Source organism: Carassius carassius, chromosome 45, assembly GCF_963082965.1.
Source record: "Carassius carassius chromosome 45, fCarCar2.1, whole genome shotgun sequence".
In the NCBI taxonomy this organism is placed as follows: domain Eukaryota; kingdom Metazoa; phylum Chordata; class Actinopteri; order Cypriniformes; family Cyprinidae; genus Carassius; species Carassius carassius.
This window is the reverse complement of record NC_081799.1, coordinates 11,131,071-11,157,226: the sequence shown is the minus strand read 5'-3', so window position 1 is coordinate 11,157,226 and position 26,156 is coordinate 11,131,071. Positions and strand designations below refer to the sequence as shown.

At 36.0% G+C, this 26,156-nt stretch overlaps 1 protein-coding gene across 21 annotated transcripts in view; it reads right to left on the bottom strand.

Moving 5' to 3' along the window:
- Positions 1-26,156, bottom strand: part of LOC132127880 (protocadherin alpha-C2-like) — a 149,848-nt gene that overhangs the window by 86,545 nt on the left and 37,147 nt on the right. For 9 of the 21 annotated variants that reach the window (XM_059540119.1, XM_059540132.1, XM_059540123.1 and 6 more), the window contains 2 exons: positions 22,676-22,764; positions 14,503-16,470 (listed from right to left, as the gene is read on the bottom strand). The exons of 8 other annotated variants lie outside the window; for them this stretch is intronic. In XM_059540119.1, coding sequence (XP_059396102.1) covers positions 16,160-16,470; positions 22,676-22,764 — 400 coding nt within the window. In that variant the 3' untranslated portion in view covers positions 14,503-16,159. Of the gene's footprint in view, positions 1-106; positions 2,620-4,554; positions 7,090-14,502; positions 16,471-22,675; positions 22,765-26,156 lie in introns of those variants that run through there. 4 more of the 21 variants (XM_059540098.1, XM_059540121.1, XM_059540122.1 and 1 more) reach the window with 3 other exon arrangements.

The following is a 26,156-nucleotide window of genomic DNA, read 5'->3' as shown; positions in this document are numbered from 1 at the left end:
ACTGAAGCAAGTAGCTGACATTATTAATAATAATGGCTATAAATTAAATAAAACATTCTATACGGAAATGGTAACTTAAGAGAGTGCAGAGTCAAAGCTTTCTCACCTCATCTTCATTTCCTGTAACGTCAAGTGTTATCATGCTCGAGCCAAAATGAAAACTGCGCTCCTTTTTTAGAGTCCCACCAGCAGGAAGCGTGTTTTCATTATATGAGCTCACAAACTTAAAGTCACTGGTGCGCGAGCCTGTGGTTAGATACGCGTCATAATTGTAAGAGCTGCAGAGAGTTCCTGCTCCATCCACCTCTGCATAGTTGGGAGGGAGATAGGCACTAGGAACAGCAACTGCTCCATCAAACAACAGTCTGGGCTTTCTCCTGTGACAAAACTTCACTGCCACGACCAGTATGATGAACGTCAGGAAGAAGGTGGACACAGAAACTAATGCAATGATCAAATATGACGTCAGTTTAGAGTTGTTGTTCTGATAAGTAATATCTTTTTGTTCAGGAACTTCAGAAAGGTTGTCAGAATTTAGTAAATTTACAGCACAGGTTGTAGACAGAGAGATCAGTCCGTTATCCTTCACTGAAATAACAAGGTTCTGCTTCATATTGTCAGATTCAGAAATGTCTCGTTGTGTTTTGATCTCTCCACTATGGAGACCAATGGAGAAAAGTCCAGGATCAGTAGATTTGACAATCTGATAGGACAGCCATGCATTCTGTCCAGAGTCAGCATCTACAGCGATCACCTTGGACACCAGAGAGCCTGAGAGAGTCACTTTAGGGATCATTTCAGTCATTAAAGACTTTCCATCAGGAACAGGGTATAATATCTGTGGAGAGTTATCATTCTCATCTGTTATAAAGACTTTCACAGTCACGTTACTGCTGAGCGATGGAGATCCATTGTCTCTGGCAACAACTTTGACAGTGAAGTTTCTGAACTGCTCATAGTCAAATGATCTTACAGCATGAATCACCCCTGTATCTCCATTAATAGATAGAAAGGAGGACACTGGGACCCCATTGACTTCACTGGGAGCAAGAGAGTACAGTACAGTCCCGTTCTGTCTCCAGTCTGGGTCATTTGCACTGACAGAACAAACAGAAGTGCCTGCTTTGTTATTTTCACTTATATAAGTGCTGTAGGACTGCTGTTCAAACACAGGAGGATTGTCATTCACATCTGAGACAAATAAATTAATTATCATGGAGGTGGATAGTGGTGGAGATCCCCCATCTGTGGCTGTGATGGTAATGTTATAATCAGATTTTTTCTCTCGGTCTAGAGCTTTTGTAGTAACCAAAGAGAAATAGTTTTTAACAGATGGGTTCAGTTTGAAAGGAACATTTTGCTGAACAGAGCAACGAATCTGCCGATTTTCTCCTGAATCTTTGTCTTGAACATTAATAATTCCCAACTCAGTGCCTGGCTCAGAGTTTTCAGGTACTGGATTATTAAAAGATTTAAGGATGATTCTAGGTGGATTATCATTAACATCAGTTATATCTATGATAACTTTTGCTGTTGATGCTAATCCAGAGGCATCTTGAGCATGAATTCCTATTTCATAGTTTCTTTCACTTTCATAATCAATTTCTCCGATCACCACAATTTGTCCTGTTGCCTTGTTAATAAAAAATAATTTAGCAGTTTTATCTGACATTCTGCTAAATTCATAGGTCACTTCCCCGTTTGGACCTTCATCAGCATCAGTGGCGCTCACTTTGATTATCTCTGTTCCTGAAGGTGTATTTTCAGCCACAGTGACTTTATAAACAGACTCACTAAACACTGGCACATTATCATTAGCATCGAGAACAGTGATGTGTATGACAGCAGTGCCAGACCTCTGCGGTGAACCACCATCAGTGGCTGTGAGTATCATATCTATCTCCTTCTGCTGTTCACGATCCAACTCCTTTTCCAGCACGAGTTCAGCGTATTTTCCTCCATCTACAGTATCATGAACATTCAAAACAAAATGGTCGTTTCTCTCCAGTAAATAGCTATTGACTGCATTAAACCCAATATCTGAATCATGTGCCTCATGCAAACGGAGTCGCTGACCTTTATATGCTGATTCTCCGATTTCGAAATTAAAACGGTCATTTGGAAATCGTGGTGCGTTGTCATTTATATCCTGAATTTGCAGAATTATACGGTGAACTTCAAGAGGGTTTTCCAGGACGAGCTCATAACTGAGAATGCAGGACATTCGAGATCCACAAAGCTCCTCTCGGTCTATTGTCTCTGCAACGATTAAGTCACCAGTATTCAGATTAACATCACAGTACCGTTTGCTGCTGTCCTCCGTGTCTATCCGAGACTTACGAGCAGACAATTGTTTCGCGTCCATCCCGAGATCCTTGGCTATATTTCCAATCACATACTGGCGCTTCGTTTCTTCCGGAATGCTGTAGCTCAGATCTGAACAGACGGCTTTCAAGGGAAACAGAAGAAAAGCCACGAAAAACGCAAAGAAATGAACTGCAAACAATTTGTGTTCCATTTCTGAAGACCGGACGTTGCAATTGACTAACAAACGATCCTTTGACGGATGATATTCCAATAATTCTCTCAGGATCGACGGACGTTTACTCCATTTTATGCTTCGTTTATTCTAACAGACAGATCTCACAAATATATTACGTGTGGGAGGAGAGACGCAGCATAGTTTTGGTGAATAGCGACACTCTGAGTATTTTGGGGTCATTGCATCTGTCATTTATTTGTTGAAAATACAGCAGGGATTAACCAAGTGAAATTTGATGTTTGTCAGGGTGTATTATTGTAAAATATAAATTTAATAAACATAAATATGGGAAAGGAATTGAAAATTGTCATACATTCAGAGGTTAAGAAGAACAGACAGTCCTGGTGCTGTCCATGCTTGTGGTTCTGAAACTTGGATGACCTCAGAGACATTCAACGAGAAAATAACGTTACTTTAAATGCATGTTGAATAAAACAGTAAATCCGCTCTATAAGAAATGAATGCTTATCATCCTATTCAGCGCTTAAAACAAGTTTTAACGTTGTATACTGTACTATCGACCTCAAAGTGATAATTGTTCTAACACTTTAAGGCCATCTATGTTAAAACTTACAAAAAAAAAAAAAAAGCTAAGTTTGTCTTTAGGATAAAACAGTAACAGAAAATTGCAAGAAAATGCTAAAACTAACAGAGCTCAAATACACAACATAGCCGGGGCCACATTATCTTTTCTAAACATTTTTAAAGACCACAATTTCCTTTATAAACATGCCAAAAAAAAAAAAAAAACAGCAGAGAAATTAATCAAAAATAGACTTTCGTATGTTTAATCACAATTGACGAAGGCAAAGTTAAATACTGTTAACGTTGTACAGGAAGGCAGGGAGAACGCACATTTATGAGATAAAAAAAACGCGTACTACATAATATTGTCCATTTCAATAGTTCACGCTTACATATAATTAGCTGAGGTATGGAATGCGTATTTGGCGTGCTGTCCGGGGAAGGGCTCCGAGCTCGGGAATGGCCCGAACCTAGAGTACCTAGAGTACCTAGAGTACCTAGAGTACCCCCCCCCCCCCCCTTCCCCGTCTATTTATAAAGTGAACTTGAAGTGAGGAGATGGGGTGGAGGAGGGATGCTGATAAACCGTCAATGGATAGAGGTAAGTCAGCGATATTTATACTATGGGATTGATTACTTGATTATGGTCCACCTGTGTTGATTAGGCTAAGTATCTGACGCGCTCCTCCCGAATCTTATTAATAAAATTACATTTAATGAAAACACTAAAGACATTGATTGCCTTCAAGTGTGAGGTAGTTCAAACTTTTTTTTTTTTTTTTTTTTTTGCTATTTTGTAACGATTATTTACTTTAGAAGAAATTACATTGGGAAGTAAGTGACATAGGTCCCGTTTTCAGAGCTACAGCAGCAGTCAGTGCTGGTGCTGTCTAGACCTGTGGTTCTGAAACCGAATGACTTCACGGACACATTAGCCGAAAAACACTTGAGAAATTCAGAATTTACTCAAAATAAGTGAGACAAACAGGTTTTAAAAATAAAAAAAAATGTCTTTGTATTAACTACTCCTAGGTTTTAATAATATGGTTTGCACCGTTGGCTACTATCAACCTAAAAAAATAATAATAATAATAATATGTATCTTTTCCAAAATTCATCACTGCAATGTAATATGCCGTCATACCTGATACTAATAGCGTTGTGGCATTAAATTTACGTAATCATGGGATTAAAGCTAGCCAAAGACTCATGCTGGTCTATTTAAATAGTTTTCTGTATAGATTTGGCGATAGTAATTTATAGATATCTTGAATGAAATGCAGGAAATTAAGAGAGCTGATAGCAATAAAATACAGAAATTTGTAATGAACTGTGAAGTTCTTGTAAAGCGCAGCTCAGCATTAAAAAAAATCGCTCTTGAAAGAAGTGGTTGATATTATTATTATTATTATTATGTGTATCAACGGAGACACTAGTATCTAGAAATACAATAGTTCAATAGGCAAGAGGAGTTAAACTTCTCTTACCTCGTCTTCATTTCCTGTAAAGTCAATTGTTATCATGCTCGAGCCAAATTGAAAATTGTGCTCCTTTTTCAGAGTCCCACCAGCAGGAAGCGTGTTTTCATTATATGAGCTCAAAAACTTAAAGTCACTGGTGCGCGAGCCTGTGGTTAGATATGCGTCATAATTGTAAGAGCTGCGGAGAGTTCCTGCTCCATCCACCTCTGCATAGTTGGGAGGGAGATAGGCACTGGGAACAGCAACTGCTCCATCAAACAACAGTCTGGGCTTTCTCCTGTGACAAAACTTCACTGCCACGATCAGTATGATGAACGTCAGGAAGAAGGTGGACACAGAAACTAATGCAATGATCAAATAAGTTGTTAATTTAGCACTGTTGTCCTCATAAGTCATATCTTTAAGTTCAGGAACTTCAGAAAGGTTGTCAGAAATTAGTAAATTTACAGCACAGGTTGTAGACAGAGAGATCTGTCCGTTATCCTTCACTGAAATAACAAGGTTCTGCTTCATATTGTCAGATTCAGAAATGTCTCGTTGTGTTTTGATCTCTCCACTATGGAGACCAATGGAGAAAAGTCCAGGATCAGTAGATTTGACAATCTGATAGGACAGCCATGCATTCTGTCCAGAGTCAGCATCTACAGCGATCACCTTGGACACCAGAGAGCCTGAGAGAGTCACTTTAGGGATCATTTCAGTCATTAAAGACTTTCCATCAGGAACAGGGTATAATATCTGTGGAGAGTTATCATTCTCATCTGTTATGAAGACTTTCACAGTCACGTTACTGCTGAGCGATGGAGATCCATTGTCTCTGGCAACAACTTTGACAGTGAAGTTTCTGAACTGCTCATAGTCAAATGATTTTACAGCATGAATCACCCCTGTATCTCCATTAATAGATAGAAAGGAGGACACTGGGACCCCATTGACTTCACTGGGAGCCAGAGAGTACAGTACAGTCCCGTTCTGTCTCCAGTCTGGGTCATTTGCACTAACAGAACAAACAGAAGTACCTGCTTTGTTATTTTCACTTATATAAGTGCTGTAGGACTGCTGTTCAAACACAGGAGGATTGTCATTCACATCTGATACAAATAAATTAATTATCATGGAGGTGGATAGTGGTGGAGATCCCCCATCTGTGGCTGTGATGGTAATGTTATAATCAGATTCTCTCTCTCGGTCTAGAGCTTTTGTAGTTACTAGAGAGAAATAGTTTTTAACAGATGGTTTCAGTTTGAAAGGAACATTTTGCTGAACAGAGCAACGAATCTGCCGATTTTCTTCGGAGTCTTTGTCTTGAACATTAATAATTCCCAACTCAGTGCCTGGCTCACAGTTTTCAGGTACTGGATTATTTAAAGATTTGAGGATGATCCTTGGTGAATTATCATTAACATCAGTTATATCTATTATAATTTTAGCAGTTGATGCCAATCCCAGTGCATCTTTAGCTTGAATTCCCATTTCATACATTTTGTCTTTTTCATAATCAATTTCTCCAGTCACCACAATTTGTCCCGTTGTCTTATCAATAGAAAATAATTTATAAGTTTTGTCTGATATTCTGCTAAATTCATAGGTCACTTCCCCGTTTGGACCTTCATCAGCATCAGTGGCGCTCACTTTGATTATCTCTGTTCCTGAAGGTGTATTTTCAGCCACAGTGACTTTATAAACAGACTCACTAAACACTGGCACATTATCATTAGCATCGAGAACAGTGATGTGTATGACAGCTGTGCCAGACCTCTGCGGTGAACCACCATCAGTGGCTGTGAGTATCATATCTATCTCCTTCTGCTGCTCACGATCCAACTCCTTTTCCAGCACGAGTTCAGCGTATTTTCCTCCATCTGCAGTATCATGAACATTCAAAACAAAATGTTTATTTATCTCCAGTGAATAGCTGTTAATAGCATTTTGTCCAATATCCGTGTCATGCGCCTCGTCCAAACGGAATCGCTGGCCTTTGTCTACGGACTCTCTGATTTCTAAGTCAATACGTTTTCTTGCAAATCGTGGTGTGTTGTCATTTATATCTTCAATTTGTAGAATTATACGGTGAACCTCAAGAGGGTTTTCCAGGACAAGCTCATAACTGAGAATGCAAGACATTCGAGATCCACAAAGCTCCTCTCGGTCTATTGTCTCTGTCACGATTAAATCACCAGTATTCAGATTGACATCACAGTACCGTTTGCTGCTGTCCTCCGTTTCTACCCGAGTCTTACGAGCAGACAATTGTTTAACATCCATCCTCAGATCCTTGGTTATATTTCCAATTATATACTGGCGCTTCGTTTCTTCCGGAATACTGTAGCTCAGATCAGCACAGACGGTTCTAAAATGAAAGAAAATAACCACGAAAAACGCAAAGGAATAAACTGAAACTAAACTGTGTTCCATTTTGAATCGTTGATGATGTAAATGCTCAACAGTAAATGACTCTTAAACGGATTATAATCCAATAATTCTATCAGCATCGACGGACGGTGATTCCATTTTTTGCGACGTTTATTCTAACAGACAGAGCTCAAACTGCATACATTAAGTGTGGAAGGAGAGATTTATCAGTCTTGGTGAATAGCGACACTGTCAGTATTTTGGGGTCATTGCATCAGTTATGTATTTATCGAAAATATAAAGTTAACCAAGTAGAGTTTGATGTTTGCCAACGCCTATTATTGTAAAATGACAATTTACATAAAAATAATACAGGAAAGAAATTATAAAAGGTTACACTTTTCCAGCAAAACAATAACATAGAGTTCTGGTGGTGTCCTTGGTTGTGGTTCTGAAATGGGATAACTTCAGCGAGAAGACATTAAACGAGAAAATACTAACGCAACTTTAAATGGAATCCTCATCATCCTAATTTAAGATTCAACAAAGTGTTTTTTTTTTTTCTTTTTTTTTTTTTACGTTTTAGCGTATTCACAGTGTAGCTAATTTCGGCCTCAAAGTAATAATTAATCTAGAACTTTCAGAAAATCTGCGATAGAACTTCCAAAAGAGCAAATTTTGTTTTCAGGATAAAACTACAACAGAAAATCACAAGAAACCGTTCAATCTGACAGATCTCAAACGCACAGTTTAACCAATGCCACATAACTAAACCCGTTTGAAGACCGCAATTATTCACAAATAAACAATAAATGTATAACAAACAAATAAAAAATAAAAATAGTGAAAAAATAGACTTTAGTGTTTTTTTTTTTTTTTTTTTTTTAACCAGAATTGATGAACGCAATATTGAAGTCCCTTTAATAGTGTGTAGGAAGTACTCAAATTTATAAAATGAAAAACTCACGTCCTACATAATCTGGTCCATTTAATGAAAACACATCACATATTGACGTTCAAGTATGAAGTATTTCAAATCTTATTATTGTGAAAATAACTATTTACTTCAGAAGAAGTTAAACTGGAAAGTAAGTGAAAAAGGACACGTTTTCAGAGCCACATTACAACAGTCAGTACTGGTGCTGTCCTGACCTGCGGTTCTGTAAACGAATGACCTCATAGACAGACTCGGCGAAAAAACACATAAGTAATTCTGAATTTACCTTAAATAAATCAGAAAATTAGTTTTTAACATAAGATGAATGTCTTTAGGTACTTCAACCATACCTACTCCATGTTTTAACCTAAATGATGTGCAACTAAATAAATAAACAACAATACAATATATAAAAAGACAAAGGAACTGTCATAAAAAAAAAGATTAAATAAATGCAAAACTCTTATGAGGCTTTAGACAAAATAGTGGATAATATGATAAAAAAAAGACTATAACTCTGTGAAAGACTATAACAACTAATTAAAAAAGAAAGAAAGAAAGAAAGAAAGAAAGAAAGAAAGAAAGAAAGAAAGAAAGAAAGAACTACCATGAAAATAAGCTTATGTATCTGGTTCAAAATTCATTAGTGCAATGAGAAAGTCTGTTATGCCACATTTGTGCTCTTCTGTGCCATGCAAAGATGACTTGTTGATGCTGATTTAATTTGATTAGTAATTTATTCCTCCTGATTGTATCTTATTATTTTAATTGAATTTATTGTTTCATTAAAATTTTAAAAAGTTAAAATTTAAAAAAATAAAAGTTTATACATCTTTTTTGGCACAAAATATAGCATACATTTAATAAAGTTAAAGGCATTACAAAGGTAACAAAAAAATAAAATAATAAAGTAGAAAACTTTAAGATGTCGAGTAGGAAAACAAGTGCTCTTGAAAATGTATGCAAGCATGGAGTCCTTAAGATAATGTTTCCTTTTAAAAACTAATTGCAAATGTTTATGCAAAGTGTAAACTGTTAAATGTAATCTACAGATCAGGCAATACTGTACCAGTAAATAAGAAGTGTTTTGAGGGCTTAGCTAAATGGGATCATCACTAATCATTCAGATTTTTATCAAATCATTCTATCATTTAACTAATTTTTTTTTTTTTTTTTTTTTTTTTTTTTAATTAAACACAATCAGTTATCATTGATGCTTACATTAAAAAGTGCAGTCACACACAATGTATCTTTAATTTGGCCAGAACTGCAGGTGCCTGTCTTAATATCCAAGAAGGTTTGGAGAAAATATGAAATAAGTTTAATGTTATTATAGATTATAAAGTGTTTTATAATTAAATACATCCAAAAGGTCATCTAAAATTACAATTCCAACCCCCACCCACCTTCCAAGCTAGAGTCCCCCCAGTAAATTTTGGCCATTTACACGACTGGATATAACACAGATATTTGTAATGAACTGTGAGATTCACCCATAGGATTTAAACAAGAACCACTTTAAAAAGAAGTGCCTGATATAATCATCATAATCATCATCATTATCATCAATGAAACACCAGGAAATCAAGTAATTAAAGAGAGTCCAGAAGAAGTTAACTTCTCTTACCTCATCTTCATTTCCTTTAATGTCAAGTGTTATCATGCTAGAGCCAAATTGAATATTGTGTTGCTTTTTCAGAGTCCCACCAGCAGGAAGCGTGTTTTCATTATACGAACTCACAAACTTAAAGTCACTGGTGCGCGAGCCTGTGGTTAGATACGTATCATAATTGTAAGAGCTGCGGAGAGTTCCTGCTTCATTCACCTCTGCATAGTTGGGAGGGAGATAGGCACTGGGAATAGCAACTGCTCCATCAAACAACAGTCTGGGCTTTCTCCTGTGACAAAACTTCACTGCCACGATCAGTATATGATGAACGTCAGGAAGAAGGTGGACACAGAAACTAATGCAATGATCAAGTAAGATGTTAATTTAGCGCTGTTGTCCTCATAAGTCATATCTTTAAGTTCAGGAACTTCAGAAAGGTTGTCAGAAATTAGTAAATTTACAGCACAGGTGGTAGACAGAGAGATCTGTCCGTTATCCTTCACTGAAATAACAAGGTTCTGCTTCATATTGTCAGATTTAGAAATGTCTCGTTGTGTTTTGATCTCTCCACTGTGGAGACCAATGGAGAAAAGTCCAGGATCAGTAGATTTGACAATCTGATAGGACAGCCATGCATTCTGTCCAGAGTCAGCGTCTACAGCGATCACCTTGGACACCAAAGAGCCTGAGAGAGTCACTTTAGGGATCATTTCAGTCATTAAAGACTTTCCATCAGGAACAGGGTATAATATCTGTGGAGAGTTATCATTCTCATCTGTTAAGAAGATTGTCACAGTCACGTTACTGCTGAGCGATGGAGATCCATTGTCTCTGGCAACAACTTTGACAGTGAAGTTTCAAAACTGCTCATAGTCAAATGATCTTACAGCATGAATCACCCCTGTATCTCCATTAATAGATAGAAATGAGGACACTGGGACCCCACTGACTTCACTGGGAACCAGAGAGTACAGTACAGTCCCGTTCTGTCTCCAGTCTGGGTCATTTGCACTGACAGAGCAAACAGAAGTACCTGGTTTGTTATTTTCACTTATATAAACAGCATATGTCTGTAACTCAAATATAGGGGAGTTGTCGTTGATGTCTGAAACTTGTATGTTCAGAGTTAGATTCGAGAATAAGGGGGGTGTACCTCCATCCGTTGCTGTTATTGTTACATTATAATTTTCGATTTGCTCCCGATCAAGTGAACGAGATGTAGTGATAATAAAATAAGACTTGATGTACGGCTGAAGTTGAAATGGCAGACTTGAAGAAATGGAACAACTAACCCGGCTGTTTTCACCGGAATCTTGGTCCTTTACATTTATTACAGCGACCTCTGAACCGGGTGGGATATTTTCTGGGATTTGGCTTTTCAGAGACTTTACTGATATAACAGGCGCGTTGTCATTTATGTCATCTATTTCAATTACAACTTTACAGTGGCCTGTCTGACCTCCACCGTCCTCCGCCTGCACTTCCATCTCGTACAATGAGGACTTTTCGTGGTCCATCTGTCCAATTACGGATATTTCTCCATAATTTTCGTCAATTTTAAACAATTCTTTTGTGTTGTCAGATAGGTGATTGATATAATATGTTATTTGTCCATTTGCGCCCTGGTCCACATCGATCGCAGCAATTGTAATGACAGACGTTCCGAGTGCTGCATTTTCGGATAAACGAGTTTCGTACAAAGGCTGCGAAAATACTGGTGCATTGTCATTTACATCTATCACGAACACTTCGATAACAACAGTTCCAGATTTAGGAGGATTTCCCCCATCCACCGCAGACAATATTAAGGAATGCTCTCCTTTTGTCTCTCTATCCAGACTGTTTTTCAAAACTATGTCCACATACCTGTCTTTATTTGATTTTGAATCAAGAACAAAATATTTGTTTTGACTAAGAATATAGGTCTGGACTGAATTTATTCCAACATCCAAATCGCGTGCACAAGCTATTTGTAATTTACGTCCGATAGGTGCTGCTTCGCTTATCTCTAGCTTAATTGAATCTTTGGGGAAAACAGGGGGGTTGTCATTGATATCCTGAACCTCCAAAACAACGTTATGAATCTCTAAAGGATTCTCAAGAATAAATTCAAAGTGCATGAGGCAGGGGGAGGTCGTTCCGCACAGCATCTCTCGGTCGATCCTTTCTGAAACAAAAAGATTTCCAGAACCTACGTCTACTTCACAATATCTTTTATCCCCTTGGTAATCCAAACGGGCTTTGCGAAACGTCAAGCGATCGGAATCCAAATTGAGGTCCTTACTTAGACTTCCAATAACATATTTTGTCTTTGTTTCCTCCGGTACAGAATAACGAACATCAGCAGCGGCAATGCAAAAGAGAAGCGATGTTATCCATAATCGCCATTTGGCAAAACGCAGTTTAGACATTTTCGCCATATTATGGTGTAATAAAGTAAAACGTTGTTTTGAAAAGCTCTTCACAAACAACCGACTTATGTCGTCGTCGTGCGCACAAATGTTAACAGAAAGATACCCGCACCAATGGGTGTGTGCTTATGCCCTAAAACAGCAGTGCTAGTCAACAGCGACGCTGTGTGGTTGAATTGAGTTTAGGTTTAGTCTGTGAGGTTTATGTCATGGTGAGCAGATGCCACTATTTATTTATTTATTTATTTATTTATTTATTTATTTATTTATTTATTTATTTATTTATTTATTTAGTAATGGAGGTTTAAATCCACAATTGTTTTCTTACCTGGTATGTCACATATAACTCTGAAATAGTATTCTTTCCTAAAAAGAAGACCTGATTAATACAAAACCCTAAAACACTAAATATTAACTTGGGCTTTTGTTCACACTGCGGATAAACCACATAAACCAACAGTAGGCATACTAATATGACATTATGGTCTTTGTTTTAATTCCAAACGTTTGTAAGTATTTATATGGAAAAAGAGTAATTTGTTAATTATTATTATTATTATTTATTTATTTTTTAGTGCATAGGTGTAGATCATGTCAGCTACACACGCCACAAACTGGCGCATGTTTTCAGCACCATGGACAGCGCACTCCGTACAGTCGCGGAACAAAGCAGCTGAAATAGATACTTCAGATACAGGCTAAAATGTCCGTTGAATGAAATTCGAGTTGGAAAGGTATTCAGCATACTGAGAAAAAAAATGAATTTTATATTTTATATTCTTTATATATATATATATATATATATATAATATTATATATATATATATATATATGATTTTTTTTTTTTCTTTAAATAGAGTATACATAGTCAAGAGAGAGAAAGTGACAGTTTAGCCAATGCTAGACTGGCTAAGCCTAAAATAGAAACAGAAATATAAACTAACACTATCTTATATTTTTGTATTCTATGTGTTTTCTTTTTTTATTTAGTAAACAATTAACAAAATTAATTAAAAAAAAGGCCTCTAATACTAGCTTTTCCTATTCTACCTTTTAATTTTATTTTTATATTTTTTTCGTTTACTTTTGATATATTATATGATTTAAAAGACCTTGCTACGTGTATTGCATTAAGCTAACTGAGACTTGTTTTCGCACTTGTATATCATTGCTCTTTTGTTGATTTTGACTGCTTCCATTGTTGTCCTGATTTTGAACTGCACATATCTGGTATCCTGCATAACATCTAATGTACATTTAAATAGAAATTTTCCAAGTTCGGTGTCTCGCCTTTGTGTATGTGTTCACCAAACGTAAATAATACGTCAGAATGTTGGAGAAAAGATCCGAAAGAGGCAGTTTCAATGCATACATTATTATACATTCAAAGTTCAGCCGTTCAAACTTGCGTTACTTCAAATAATTACCCCAAGCACGGGAACTTAATTTAATCCTTGTATTTCATTCCTTGGAGAACAATAGCGTCGGTTTGTTTCAGAATATTTATTATTTGTGAAGGTGAAACTTTCAGGTCCACCTTCTTTGAATAGTCACTAAAAAATCTTGCAATAGAAAGCTTATTCAAGTTACCACATAGCCTGCCACTGTAAGCTGTGAACTAGTTTAATGACAAATATCCAGCTGGTAAAAAGTGTTAGGTTAGCACATCCGATAAATGCATGTGGTGTAATGTTATTTTTAGTGCAAAAGATGAACAAATATTTAATATAGACTATTATTTAAACCAATGCTGTTTGCTAACAATATAGACAGGCAAAATATAAACCACATATAAATCTCCAATACTTATGAAAGAAAACTTTATTTGTGATTTATAAACAAAACACATTACCAGATTTCATAAAGTAATATAAAATAATAAACACCATTACACTGATGAGCAGGCGTACAAAAAAAAAAAAAAAAAAAATTCATCCAACAGATTTGCACTGTCAAAGTCAAAAGCATAGTGCCACTTAGGCACTGTATGAATTGATATATAATTACTACACACAAGCAGAATACATAGACCTTTTTATTTCCTGTTTTATCATTTTTGAGTTTTTTTTTTTCTTTTTTTTTTCTTTTTTTTTGAAGGGAGAGGTTTATATCATAGGGAAGTATGAACTGGCTCACATTACAGTGTCATTGATTTCAAAGCCTAGCACAAAACGAAGGATTGATCCTTTCAAGTTGCAAAAATCATAAGGTTGTAAAAAAAGAAAAAAAAAAGAAAAGCAATTTAGATCAAAACACTACAGCATTACATATAGCTAAAATGTTAATGTTAACGTTGATCGCCACAGAGCCGACATCTTTTCGGTGTCTTCTTTTTATGCTCTATGCATGTATGTAATCAGTATATTTTTGTGTATGAATAATTTGATTAATGTCTACATACTTCAGCAGAGATGAAACACATCTCCAGTTTGATCATAAATGAGAAAAACAAATTATAATTATGAAAAACATATCTGTTCTTTTATATCTATATATAATTTCTGTTTTAATTGCGTTTAACATGCAATACAGTCACTTGGTGATCTGACAGCACTGAACCACACCTGAAAGAGACTGAAAGTGAGAGAGTGTGTGTGTGTGTGTGTGTGTGTGTGTGTGTGTGTGTGTGTGTGTGTGTGTGTGTGTGTGTGTGTGTGTGTGTGTGTGTGTGTGTGTGTTTTGTGATTATCTTTTTGTGATTATGTTTTGTGTGTGTCTCATAGCAGCACGAACATCTCTCCTTTACTGAACAGTATCTCTACAGACTTAGAAGGGAAAGAAAGGAGAGATGTGCTCCCTCTTAAAAACAGAAAATTTAAGCATGATGTCTGAATGTTAAGAAAACATTCCCATTATATACACAATTTTAATCAACAACTATGGAACTGTCATGAAGCTATATCTCATTATTGATATATACAGTAGAAAAACTCTGTACTGCCCACCACTGTGGTCTTCTCAGTCTAATCTCCACTCAACTTCTATTTTTGCCCTAGAAAGCACCATATGCTGTAGTTAGTTAAACATGCCCATAATCATTGCTGCATAGTCCATGGTGGTTCAACTGCTGTGAGAGCATATCACTGGTGTGTCTTGAGTGTGTGTGTATGCATGTAGGGGCCAGTACCTGTGCTTATGTTTCCAGCAGAAGAAGTGACAATAATATTAACTTGATCTTCTGCTCTTTCTTGTCACATTGTACAATACGAGCCACCAGGGGGCAGTACTGACATGAGGCCAGCAATGCACATCAGATAAAGGAGGGATGGCAACATTGGAAATGCAAAAGTTACAAGCAATAGCTAAGGGCATGTAGCTAGACTAAGACATAAAGCTGTCAGGAAGTGGGATGACATCTATCAAACATTCAAAACAGCAGCAAAGGAAGTGGGTGTGTTTTGAAATGAAGCCACAAGCATCCATTCTACTATTTTACAGACTATTGAGAGGCTGCAGTGCTTCAGTCCTGTGGTGATTTTAGGTGTACAGCATGTGGACAGCCTGTTGATAGTGTGTTATGCATTAGAGAGCACAAATGCACATCAATTTGTGATTTGTATTTATACAAATCATGTGTGTGCATAAGATTAGATTGACTTGCTCTTAGAAAATATACTAAGTAAAGCATCATTTGAGATTTCAGCAATACTTTGGGAGCAGGACAGAAGCATTAGAGATCTCTGTGGCCTGTTCTAGGACGTTTTTGTGAGTGTAAAGCAAGTGATTTCGCTGCTACATTCCCAGCTCTGTGGGCATTTTTTATCTGCTCTAGAAATCAGATACTGGTCTTTCTGATAAAGTGGTCTTTTTTTCTTTTACAAAGTTTTGTTTCCAGCAGATCAAGGAGTGAGACAGAGCCAGGGGTGGTTGTTTCTTCCCCTTGTGACGTTGAGGGAGGAAGGCAGGGATGGAGTTAGAGAAAACTCTTGTTATGGCATGAGTTCATATACAGTTTAACTGGATTCATTTGATCCTTTTAAAAGAGGAGAGGGACTTCCCTCATTATGGTTGAAAATGTAATTTACAAGGTGCGACTGGGCTTGGTTTGCATTTTGCAGACTAGAGTTCTTTCTTGGACATCGCTGATTCATTTCAGCTAGAACTAGAAAAATAGCCAATCAGAGTCACTGGTTCACAGGGTTAATTTGTAATTTATCTTCTTTATTTAACTGGAGTTGCTAAATAATGTATGTAGAAGGAACTTCTCTCTTTACATTTTCAGTATTTTTGGTTTTCTCTTTCTGTCAGCATTTGCCACAAACATAAGCTGATAGCTGTAATACTGTAGTGGGACGTTCTTTGTTACTCCTCGCCATCATCTTTTCCTTTATCCTTCTTGTCCTTCTTTTCCTTCTTCTTCTTTTTCTTCTTCTTAGACTCCTCTTTCTTTCCGAAGGTGATGAACTCGCCCTTATCATCAACGGCACCTGGGTCCTGCCGAATGGAGATGATGGCAGGAGAGCCGGGAATAATGAAGGCTTCAGGGGGGATCTCTCCCGGCTTCAGGACTTGTGGAGGACCGTAGCCAGGGCCTGCACCGTAGCGGAAGCTCCAGCTGTTACTGTTGACTCCAGCTCCAACAGGAGGGGACAGCTGTCCCTCTCCCTCCCCATCTGAGTGAGAAAAATTACAACGATTAGAATGTGTCATCATTACTTTCCTCATACAAAACAAGATATTGCGTTGCCTAATGGATCAAAAATCAGGTTTAAAACCAAAAATAAAAGCCCTAAATTTCTAGTAGTAGAATTAATTTTTGATATGTTTGGAGAGACAGAAATGTCAGAGTGATGCAACTTGTCCTGATATTATAACAAAAAAATAATCTTATTAAAGAATGAAAGTCTTGAAATGAAAAAGTTTGGCAGGGTTAATTGCGGTTGTAAAATGAAATATGGTGTGACTCTCCAAAAACTGTTTATGAATAATATATTTATTATTAATAATTTATTACATAAATAAATAAATGCATGAATGAATGAATTATTGAATGTTACTCCTTTTAACTTGACGGTTACACAACATAACAAGAGTCTCTGCATTTAAAAGTAAAAAAAAAAAAACACTTGATTACTTTGCACATGTGTTTTATAATATAATATAATATAATATAATATAATATAATATAATATAATATAATATAATATAATATAATATAATATAATATAATATAATATAATATAATATAATATAATATAATATAATATAATATAATATAATATAATATAATATAATATAAGCACGTTGGTTTTCTTTATTTAACGCTGATCTAAACCTACAAGTAATACAAACAAAGAGGGACACTGGATCACTCTGGAGTGCACTTTCATACAATGTTCATGTTTGAAAGTGTACTACCCCAACAGGGAAAGAGAGCTGAGTCTGGAATGAGAGACTTATGTACTACTTTCCCTACAGAAACAGGGCTCTTTGCCACACCAGTTAACTCTATGACCTACTTTCATTTCTGTGTTTTATTTAGATCTCACCATGCCCCTGAAATGCAATTCTGTTTTTGATCTGTACGTTTACTATGACTTATTTCAATAAATGCAAAACCTAGCAGGGATTATCCATTATGTTATTCTTTCCTCGGCTTAAATGAATCTGCACGGGTGAATTGTGCGTCTCTGTGTATGCGGAGCAACTAGACTAAATTAGGAATCCTTCTCCTGCTCAGTTTCCGTCACATGTCTAAATTTAGACACGTCAAATCCTGCCATTAATGTGCAATCTGCTCTTTTTTAATGTGTCTACTGATCTATTATGTATAATCTTTAACATCCTAAAAATATACCTCTCCATCCATACAGAACAGTAATGGTACACAGATGGTACAGAAAAGAGTCAATGAGGGAGTTTTTACATGCACACATACACAGAAGCACTCACTGTGTGCCGCCCCTTGGGCTTGACAGATCACATTTGTCTCAGAAGGTCAGAAATTGTGGTTTAGAATGGTAGCATTTACTTTCAGAGTGGTCAGATCTCTACTGAGAGAGTAACTCATGTGTTCCTGTGTTAGTCACACCTCACTCCATCTCCCTGTGGCTTTCATTATGGCAGCAATATCAGTGCATGTGTGTGTCTGTGTGTTAAGTTTCATGTCAGAGCAGGTCAACTGAGCAGACTAGTTTTTGTCCTCATGAGACTAAAGAGAAGATCAGCAGAGTGGGGATGGAAGCAACAGTCTAAAACTGACTTTCATAGCATTTCTCTCTTTGTTGTACAGGTCAGTGACAAAAGTGTCCACATTTAAAAAGAAAAAAAAAGTTTTTAAATGTGCTTGAAAAATGTACTTTATGTATCAATGTTGATTTCATATACGTTTAGAAATAGTAGCCTACAATTATTTGAATAACTTTTAATTTTATGAATTTATAAATACAAATAAATAAGTACTAACATATTTTTTCTTCTTCATAATTTCATTTGTTGGTTGCACCTTTGATTGATGCATCAACATTTTGATTCTGCAAGTGTTTTTCAACTGTTATTGAGCAGCGAAGCAGTTTTCTTAAAATAATAAAATAAACATAATAAAATAAAATAAAAATCCGCAAAGAAATAAAATAAAAGATTATGCCAAAAAAGTTTTGGTTTTCTTTTTAAGAATTGTATTCATTTAATAAAGCTCTTTTTAGTATGATACCAGGATATTTGTCACATTGACACTGACTTTATTCAAAATGTATTTTATTCTAAAAATTTAAAACATGTTTATCACAGAACGTATCTATGAGTTTGAAGTGCATTTTTAAATGTATTTTTTAATAAATTATTATACTTTTGTATGAATTTTTCTCACATGGTTCAAAAAAGTCATACCATTTTTAAGAACTTTCGATTTAATGTCTCTAAAAATAAAAGTAAATAATAATACTTTTTTAGTTCCTGAATCATTCTAATTGTTGATTTCTTCAGATGACTTCAATTCTGCTAACATTTTTCAACTATTAACTTTTCTTTTCTTTGTTTCTCAGGATAGTTATATCAATCTTATGCCAAATTAATTTTATTCCAGAAATTAAAATTATTTTTTTAATTTATGATAAAATAATTCTTATCATAGAGGAGATGTTTCCAAGTCATTGTATATACAAATTAGATTTTTATGTACTTTTTAATTGATTTCAGGGGGTGGGGGGTGATTGATTGTCATGTCACTGACCCTTACACATATATGCTGTCTTGATATTCAGTCAAGATTGTGATATATTTTAGTTGATGATTTTACTTTGCCAGAATCAAACAAATTATGCACAATAAGCATATTTTTTGTTTTGTTTTAGAGTTTGTTGGTAGGCTTTACAATAAATTTAACCTGTGAAAAGTAATAAAAAGAGCTTATGACTAAACCCCCATAACTCGATCCTCAAACTGTCTGAAAATCCTGATCTGTTCTCATATTTTTAGTAAAATGTTAATAATAATAATAATAACAGCAACAATACAGAGCAGCATTACATATTGTATTGCTATATCAGTGCAGCCAGATAAATGTGTGCATTTAAAGACAAATACTTGATCTAATATTCATTCATGTATTAGATGCATATGTGCTACTTTTTGTGCTATTTCTGGTCCTTTCAGGCCTCCAGTCCTTTTTTTTGTTTTCTGTGATGTTTCTACCTCTCCATTCCTCTCCCCTTCCACACCTTGCTCATTCTTCCATTTTGAGTACGGCTGGTTGCCATGGAAACCTCCTCCCCACCCCCACTCGCCCACTCCCAGCTGCTCCTGCTGCAGTATCTAAGATTCGTTGTTGTTGCTTGGCAACCAGTCACACAGTGTTTCCTAGCAACAAGACCACCGGAGGGGTCTGCCAATCCCGAACCTCTGTGCATCTCCAGCCCCCGCATCCCACCTCGTCTCTTCCAGCATCACTCTCATTCTATCATCCCTTTCCTCCCCTATTGCTCGCCATCTCTCTGCATGCCACATGCTTTATCTTTTAAATGACTCTCAGTTTAGTATCCTCATATATCTCTCATATTCATCTGTGTCTCACTTTCCTGCATGGTCTCTTTTCCGTTCCTCCAGTTCCCATTACCTCGATCGCGTTGTAATTTGCAAGCACTAAACCAGCGCTTACACAAAACACCTATGTTGCCTCAATAACTCAACATTAGTGAACACAACATTAGCCTGCTAATAAACACTATTTAGTTGGACAACTAGACTGGGTTTCAAAAGTCTATCAGATTTGCGGTGTGTAGTTCGTCCTTCTGCTTCACCTCTCTGCAGGTTGCTAATAAAGAATCAATGGATTTATCTTTCTCCTCTCCTCTTTTTTTTGCTCAGTGCCTCTCTTGATCTGTCCCACTAATTCTATCCACTGTCTGCCGTCATTCCAGTTCAGCTCTGCTCTATCAGCTTGTCAATATCTCCACCATCCACCACCCAGGAGACCCACCACTCTTGCTTCATTCCTCTAATGGCACATTAGATTGATCGTCCTCTGTCTATCTGGCTGATCTTTGGGGAGAAGCATATCTCAGTAATGCAAATTCAATAACCCCAAACAGGCCTCGTGCATCACAATATTTAGATACTTCGGTTCTGAACTTCAGCAGAGTAAATGAAAGATGCAATTTGAGCACAATGGGCATGTACACACAAGAGGTAAATTGGGTTGTCAATTTACCTTTTAATGCTTAATCCTGTTCTATACACACACAGTTACTTTACTGCCTCCTACAACTGAATTAACTCCTAAAAAAAATCAGGTAGTGACAAAAGCATTTACATAAATTATACTGGAGTGTATTTCCCAAAAGAATTGTTACACAGCTATTGTCTTAAGTTCTGCCATTACCATCATAGATCAATGATTCAGTGTTTCCCAAAACCATATTTGAAACAAACATTCACATACAGTATTGCACACCTGTGTGGTTGGAACTGTGGTTAAAAGCATAGATTCTTCTTAGTATGTCATGTGGTCTTAAACAAATTATGCACAATAAGCAAGCTAACATGCAGTACAATCTATATATGTTATCTATATATTAAGGACACTGTTAAAATAGTCTATGTGACATCAGAGGTTCAACCATAATGTCATGAAGCTACAAGAATACTTTTTGAATCTACAAGAATACATTCACAATAGTAATACCATGCATGCGTGTGGTGCTGCTGATGTAGAACCCGGATGTGCTGCACTTTGTTTACAAGCAAAAGAAGATGCAAGCTGTACATAAAACAGCGACATAAACGTTTCAATTACATTGCTGTCTCTACAGGGTCAGCTCTCAGATTTCATAAAAATATCTTAATTTGTGTTCCAAAGATGAACGATGGTCTTACGGGTTTAGAATGACATGAAGGTGAGAAATTAATTACAGAATATACATTTTTAGGTGAACTATCCCTTTAACAACTGTCCTATATTGTTTAACCAACATTGTTCAAACCACAGAAATGCGACCATGTTCAGGAAACAGTTTGTTTCTACAGCAATGCATTATACTATGCTTGTTAAGCAGCGTGTACACTGCCAACATTTTACACCATTGTTGTAGGGGAATATATTATTAACTAGTTGTTAATGAGATATTTAAATGCAAATCAGTTGTGCTGCTCATCTGTATGCATGGCACAATAAATCACACGGAACTAGGTAAGCAAATAAGAAACAACCCATAAAAAAATCCAAATGCTCCATCTTGGAAATATACCAAATTGCCACATACCAAAATATCTCTACCTGCACTTGCCTACTTTATTACCTTCATAAACTGGATTTCTTTATGGGCCAAGACAAGCCCATAGACATCACAAAAAATTAATATAAAAAATTTGTGATGGCTCTGCTGACAGTTGTTTAGTTAAAAATCACTTAATGTAATGAGTCTTTAGTCGCTGTAATATAACTTTGGTCAAAAATAACAGATACCAAATGCCAGATGCCAGAATATTGGTCTCAATCACTGCATACTTCACTCCCATTATTTAAATGCAGTTTCACTCCTATATTTAAATATGGTTGTTACTCGAGAAACTGTGTGCTTGGCCATTGTGCGCTTACCCAAAATAAGCATATTTGGTTTATTGTGTCAACTAATGGTTATGTTGCCTAATTATGTGCTGAAATGAGGCTTTAGAGGGACACCACTAAATTACAAATTGAATTATTTCAAGAAAGGACTGGCCTTGATACATCAGTACATGTTAATAAAGAATGGACTTACGGAAGAAGAGAAGGAAAATATGCCAGTAACTCTATAAAAATGACACACCATTGACCACAGAAAATCATTGCCTGGATTGCTAGTTGCAGAAAGTCTGAAAAAATTAATGGGAAAGCTCAAGCCAGATTTGCAGACTTGTTCCCTGTCATTTTGGATCTAGAGAACAGTTTTGCAACACAAAGAGACAACGCAAAGTACATCTTGTACTTGGATTGAGGATCTTTCAGGGCACGCAAGACTGTAAAAGAACAAGAAGAGGACAGAGAGAGAGGAAGAGCTGATATTTTTGGATGAATAAACATAACCTGCTTTAAACAGGTTGTTTTAAACATGCATGAATCCATGTCACTTTGAATCAGCTTCAATCTGGGTCAAAAAGTTTCAGTCGGTCTTGATTTCTTCCTAAGATTCATTACAAGAAATCCAGAATCACCATATGTATTAGAATCACCGTATGCATATTAATTAAAACAGATGTAATAGGTTGATGGACATGATAATTTGCAAGAGAAAATTACTAGATTAGCAAGATCATGAAGTTTTACGAGAAGATGATTGAGTTGTTGGTTTCGGATGATTAAAATGTAATTACACTGCGGATGTCTTTAAGATGTGACCTCACCTGCTGCACTGGAGACTGTGGGCCAGTTCTGGACCAGCATGCCTTGCGCTCCCTGCATCACAGCTGATGCCTCCTCCATATGCACAGAGCTAAAAAATAAAACAATTAGCATATCATTATTCTTGAAAAAAAATCACATCCAGTATTATTATTATTTATTTATTTTTATTATAATTTTTTTGAGTGGTATTAAAAATACACTGAGAAAATGCTCAGTAAAAATGATTTGTAAAAATGTCAAAATGTGTCAAGAGCTGCTGTGTTTGCATGCATTTATTTAAGCTTTGGTCTGAAGGTGAGCGTGATAGTGAAGGTACATGTTACAGCGTGTGCTAGACTATCTGTGATCTAATGTGCTGTGCGTGAGGTGATGTGTGTGCGGCCTGTGAGTTGTCATAATGGTGTCATGATATTTTAACTCCTTCAGACATGTTGACTGGAAAGCACATTGATAGAGTTTTTAAATATATACAGGAAAGAAGGCAGGAAGATGCACAAGAGGATACAAAAATGACCTCTTTTTAAGTATATTAAAATATATATATATATATATATATATATATATATATATATATATATATATATATATATATATATATATATATATATATATATATTAAATAAATATATAAATAAAAATAAATATAATGAGCTCTATAATATACCTGGCGCAATGCGACGCAAGGTGCAGCGCAAGTGTGTTTGCTAGTTTCAGTCCGGCGCTGTTCGCATTTTCCCGTCCAGCGCCACGTCGTTTAATTAGCAAATGCATTTGCACTCATTTTTGTGCCCATGGGCGTGCTGGTCTAAAAAAGATGTGTGTTCAGGCACATTGCTGGCGCATTGCTATTATAAGGAGCTGAAAATAGACTGTGCCATAGACCAACTAAAACCTGGTCTAAAGTCTGGCGCAATGTTTTTTCTTTGTTATTTAAAGAGTATACGTTTACATTGCTTATTAAACACAGGGATGCACCGCAGCACACAAAAATGCCAAAAATTAAAGGATTGCAATGCATAAGATTTATATATATATATAGCGCGCCAACCATTTTTCCGTCGTCAAAATAACAAAAGTGGATTTGGACACGCCCTAAGTGCACCTGCGCTGTGCACTTTATACTTTGCGTTTACATCGTTAAAATAGGGCCCTATGAATTGGATTTTCTACAGTGTAGGAATGATGAAGAAACACAAAAGAAATGTGAAAAGAAAGATGATATAAAAGTGAAAGTGTTCATGAAAGAAGAAAAATATGTGGATTGTATGGAAATATATTACCATTTCAGCGCCTCTCTACTCTTGCAAAGGGCAATTTCATAATCTGATTTCCACTAATACATTGTTCAGTTTCTTTACCATCTTAATCTTCCCTCCATTCCTCTCTCCATTTCTCTCTCTCAGACTGTCAGCAGGCCATGCATAACATAAGCCTGGGAATTTGTGGTAGACAGTTGAAGATGTAGTATGTACTTAAAATTTCAACAAATACCACGCTGCACCCTAGAGCTGCGAGTATGCATTAAAATGCATTACATTAAAGGGACATTTCATTTCCTACATATACTTTCCAGCGACAGACTTTGGCTCTCAGCATGGATTGGTGTGTTTATCACCATGGAAACCACCATCAGACAAGCACCCACATAAAGAGCTGGACTATGAATTTTGCCACAGCACTCCTTTACATCCATTATCAATGTACAGACATGAGGAGCAGAATGGAAGTGGGTATAGCAGGGCATCTGCAATGCAGCACAGGGTGTGCCCATAACTCTCAACCAGTGTGTGTGTGTTAACATGACGGTCCTTTCTAATTCCCTTAAAGCTGAAATGCACCCATGCCTTGTGGCACAGTGAATCAGTAACTTTCCTGCCTAAGGAGAGGCTTGTCAATTGAGGGGTGTGGATTTAAAACCACTGGAGGGGAGGTTTGGGTACTGGAGGTGTTTGGAGAAGGTTAAAATGAAAAGAAAGTATGACAGAGAGTTGAGCAATTCAGGAATTATTCATCTTAATTTGTGGTTCATTGATGGTCAGTAAAAAGTTATGAATACATCATATAAATCTAAGATTTAATAATAATAATAATAATAATAATAATAATAAAAACATAATAAATGCTCACCCCCAAGGTTTTGTTTATTTTATCAGAAAAACAGAAAGATAAAATGTAATATTGTAAAAAGTATTATTAGAATTTAAAATAACTGTTTTCTATTTGTATTATTATATAATATTATTATAAATGTAATTATTTTTGTGATAGCAAAGCTGGTTATTTATAAGCCATTACTCCAGTCTTTCATTGTCACATGATCTTTTATAAATCATTCTGATATACAAATTTGATGCCTAAGAAACATTTCTTCTTAACAACAGAATGTATTTATTTGAAAATATAAATATTTTGTAAAATGATTAATGTGTTTACTGTTACGTTTGATTAATTTAATTCTTCCAATATAATGCAGAATATTAAAACTCTTTGATTTATTGGTATCAGCCGATACTCCGATGCTCACTTTTTTCTATTTAAATATATATCAATATCACCATAATATCACTTTTACCTTCAACTTATGCTCAATTTAAAAACACAAATAATTTAATAACAATGTAGCAAATCTCAAAATGTCTCAAAATATCAAAATGAATATTCTGTACACTATAATGTTGTAAGATCTAAATTAACCTTTCACCAAATTAACATTTAAAATCATTAGATTTTAATTTTAGTGTTTTATTTTTTATTTATTTACACAAAACCAAATAGAATTTTAATATATGCAATTTATCGGTTATCGGCCATGAAATCATCTTATCAGACAGAATTGACATTGATTTTAATACTGGTGCATATCTAAATGTATTTTTTTTTTTTGCATGCAAATTTGTATTATGTTAATATGGTGCTCTAAGTGGCTCAGTGAAATTCCATCTAATTTGTCCCCTGTGTATAATGTCCCCTGTGCCCATTTTTGCACCAGCCTTCAGACACAGAAAACCACATAAAAACCATCCCCGGAGATGAGCCCACAGGGTAGCACAACATTATAACATAACACAGACAGCCATTCACCCTTTGGAAACTGTATGTTTGTGGTGGTTAGAGGAGGGGGCCTTGTTTTCTCCAGATGTAAGTCTGTGTATGTGTGTAAAGAGTTAGGAGTTAAGAGTTTATTTGCAAAATAAATATTTTGCATTTCAGAGATGACTCATTTTGTCAGTATTTGTGCATCGAAATACCCCCCCTTGAGATTTGAATTTTTTCTGCTTATCGGCTGTGGGTAAGCTCACACAATCAGCTCATCTTCTAGCTTGTCCTTTATGCTTGGTTGTGAAGGACTGGGCATCTGCTGTAGAGAATGCTGATGACCTACATATTCAAGATCAGACTGCAGAGACACTATGCCAGGGAAAGGCCCTTAGCAAACGCTTCAAAGCTTGTGTTTGTGTGTGATGAAGACAAAAAGAGCAC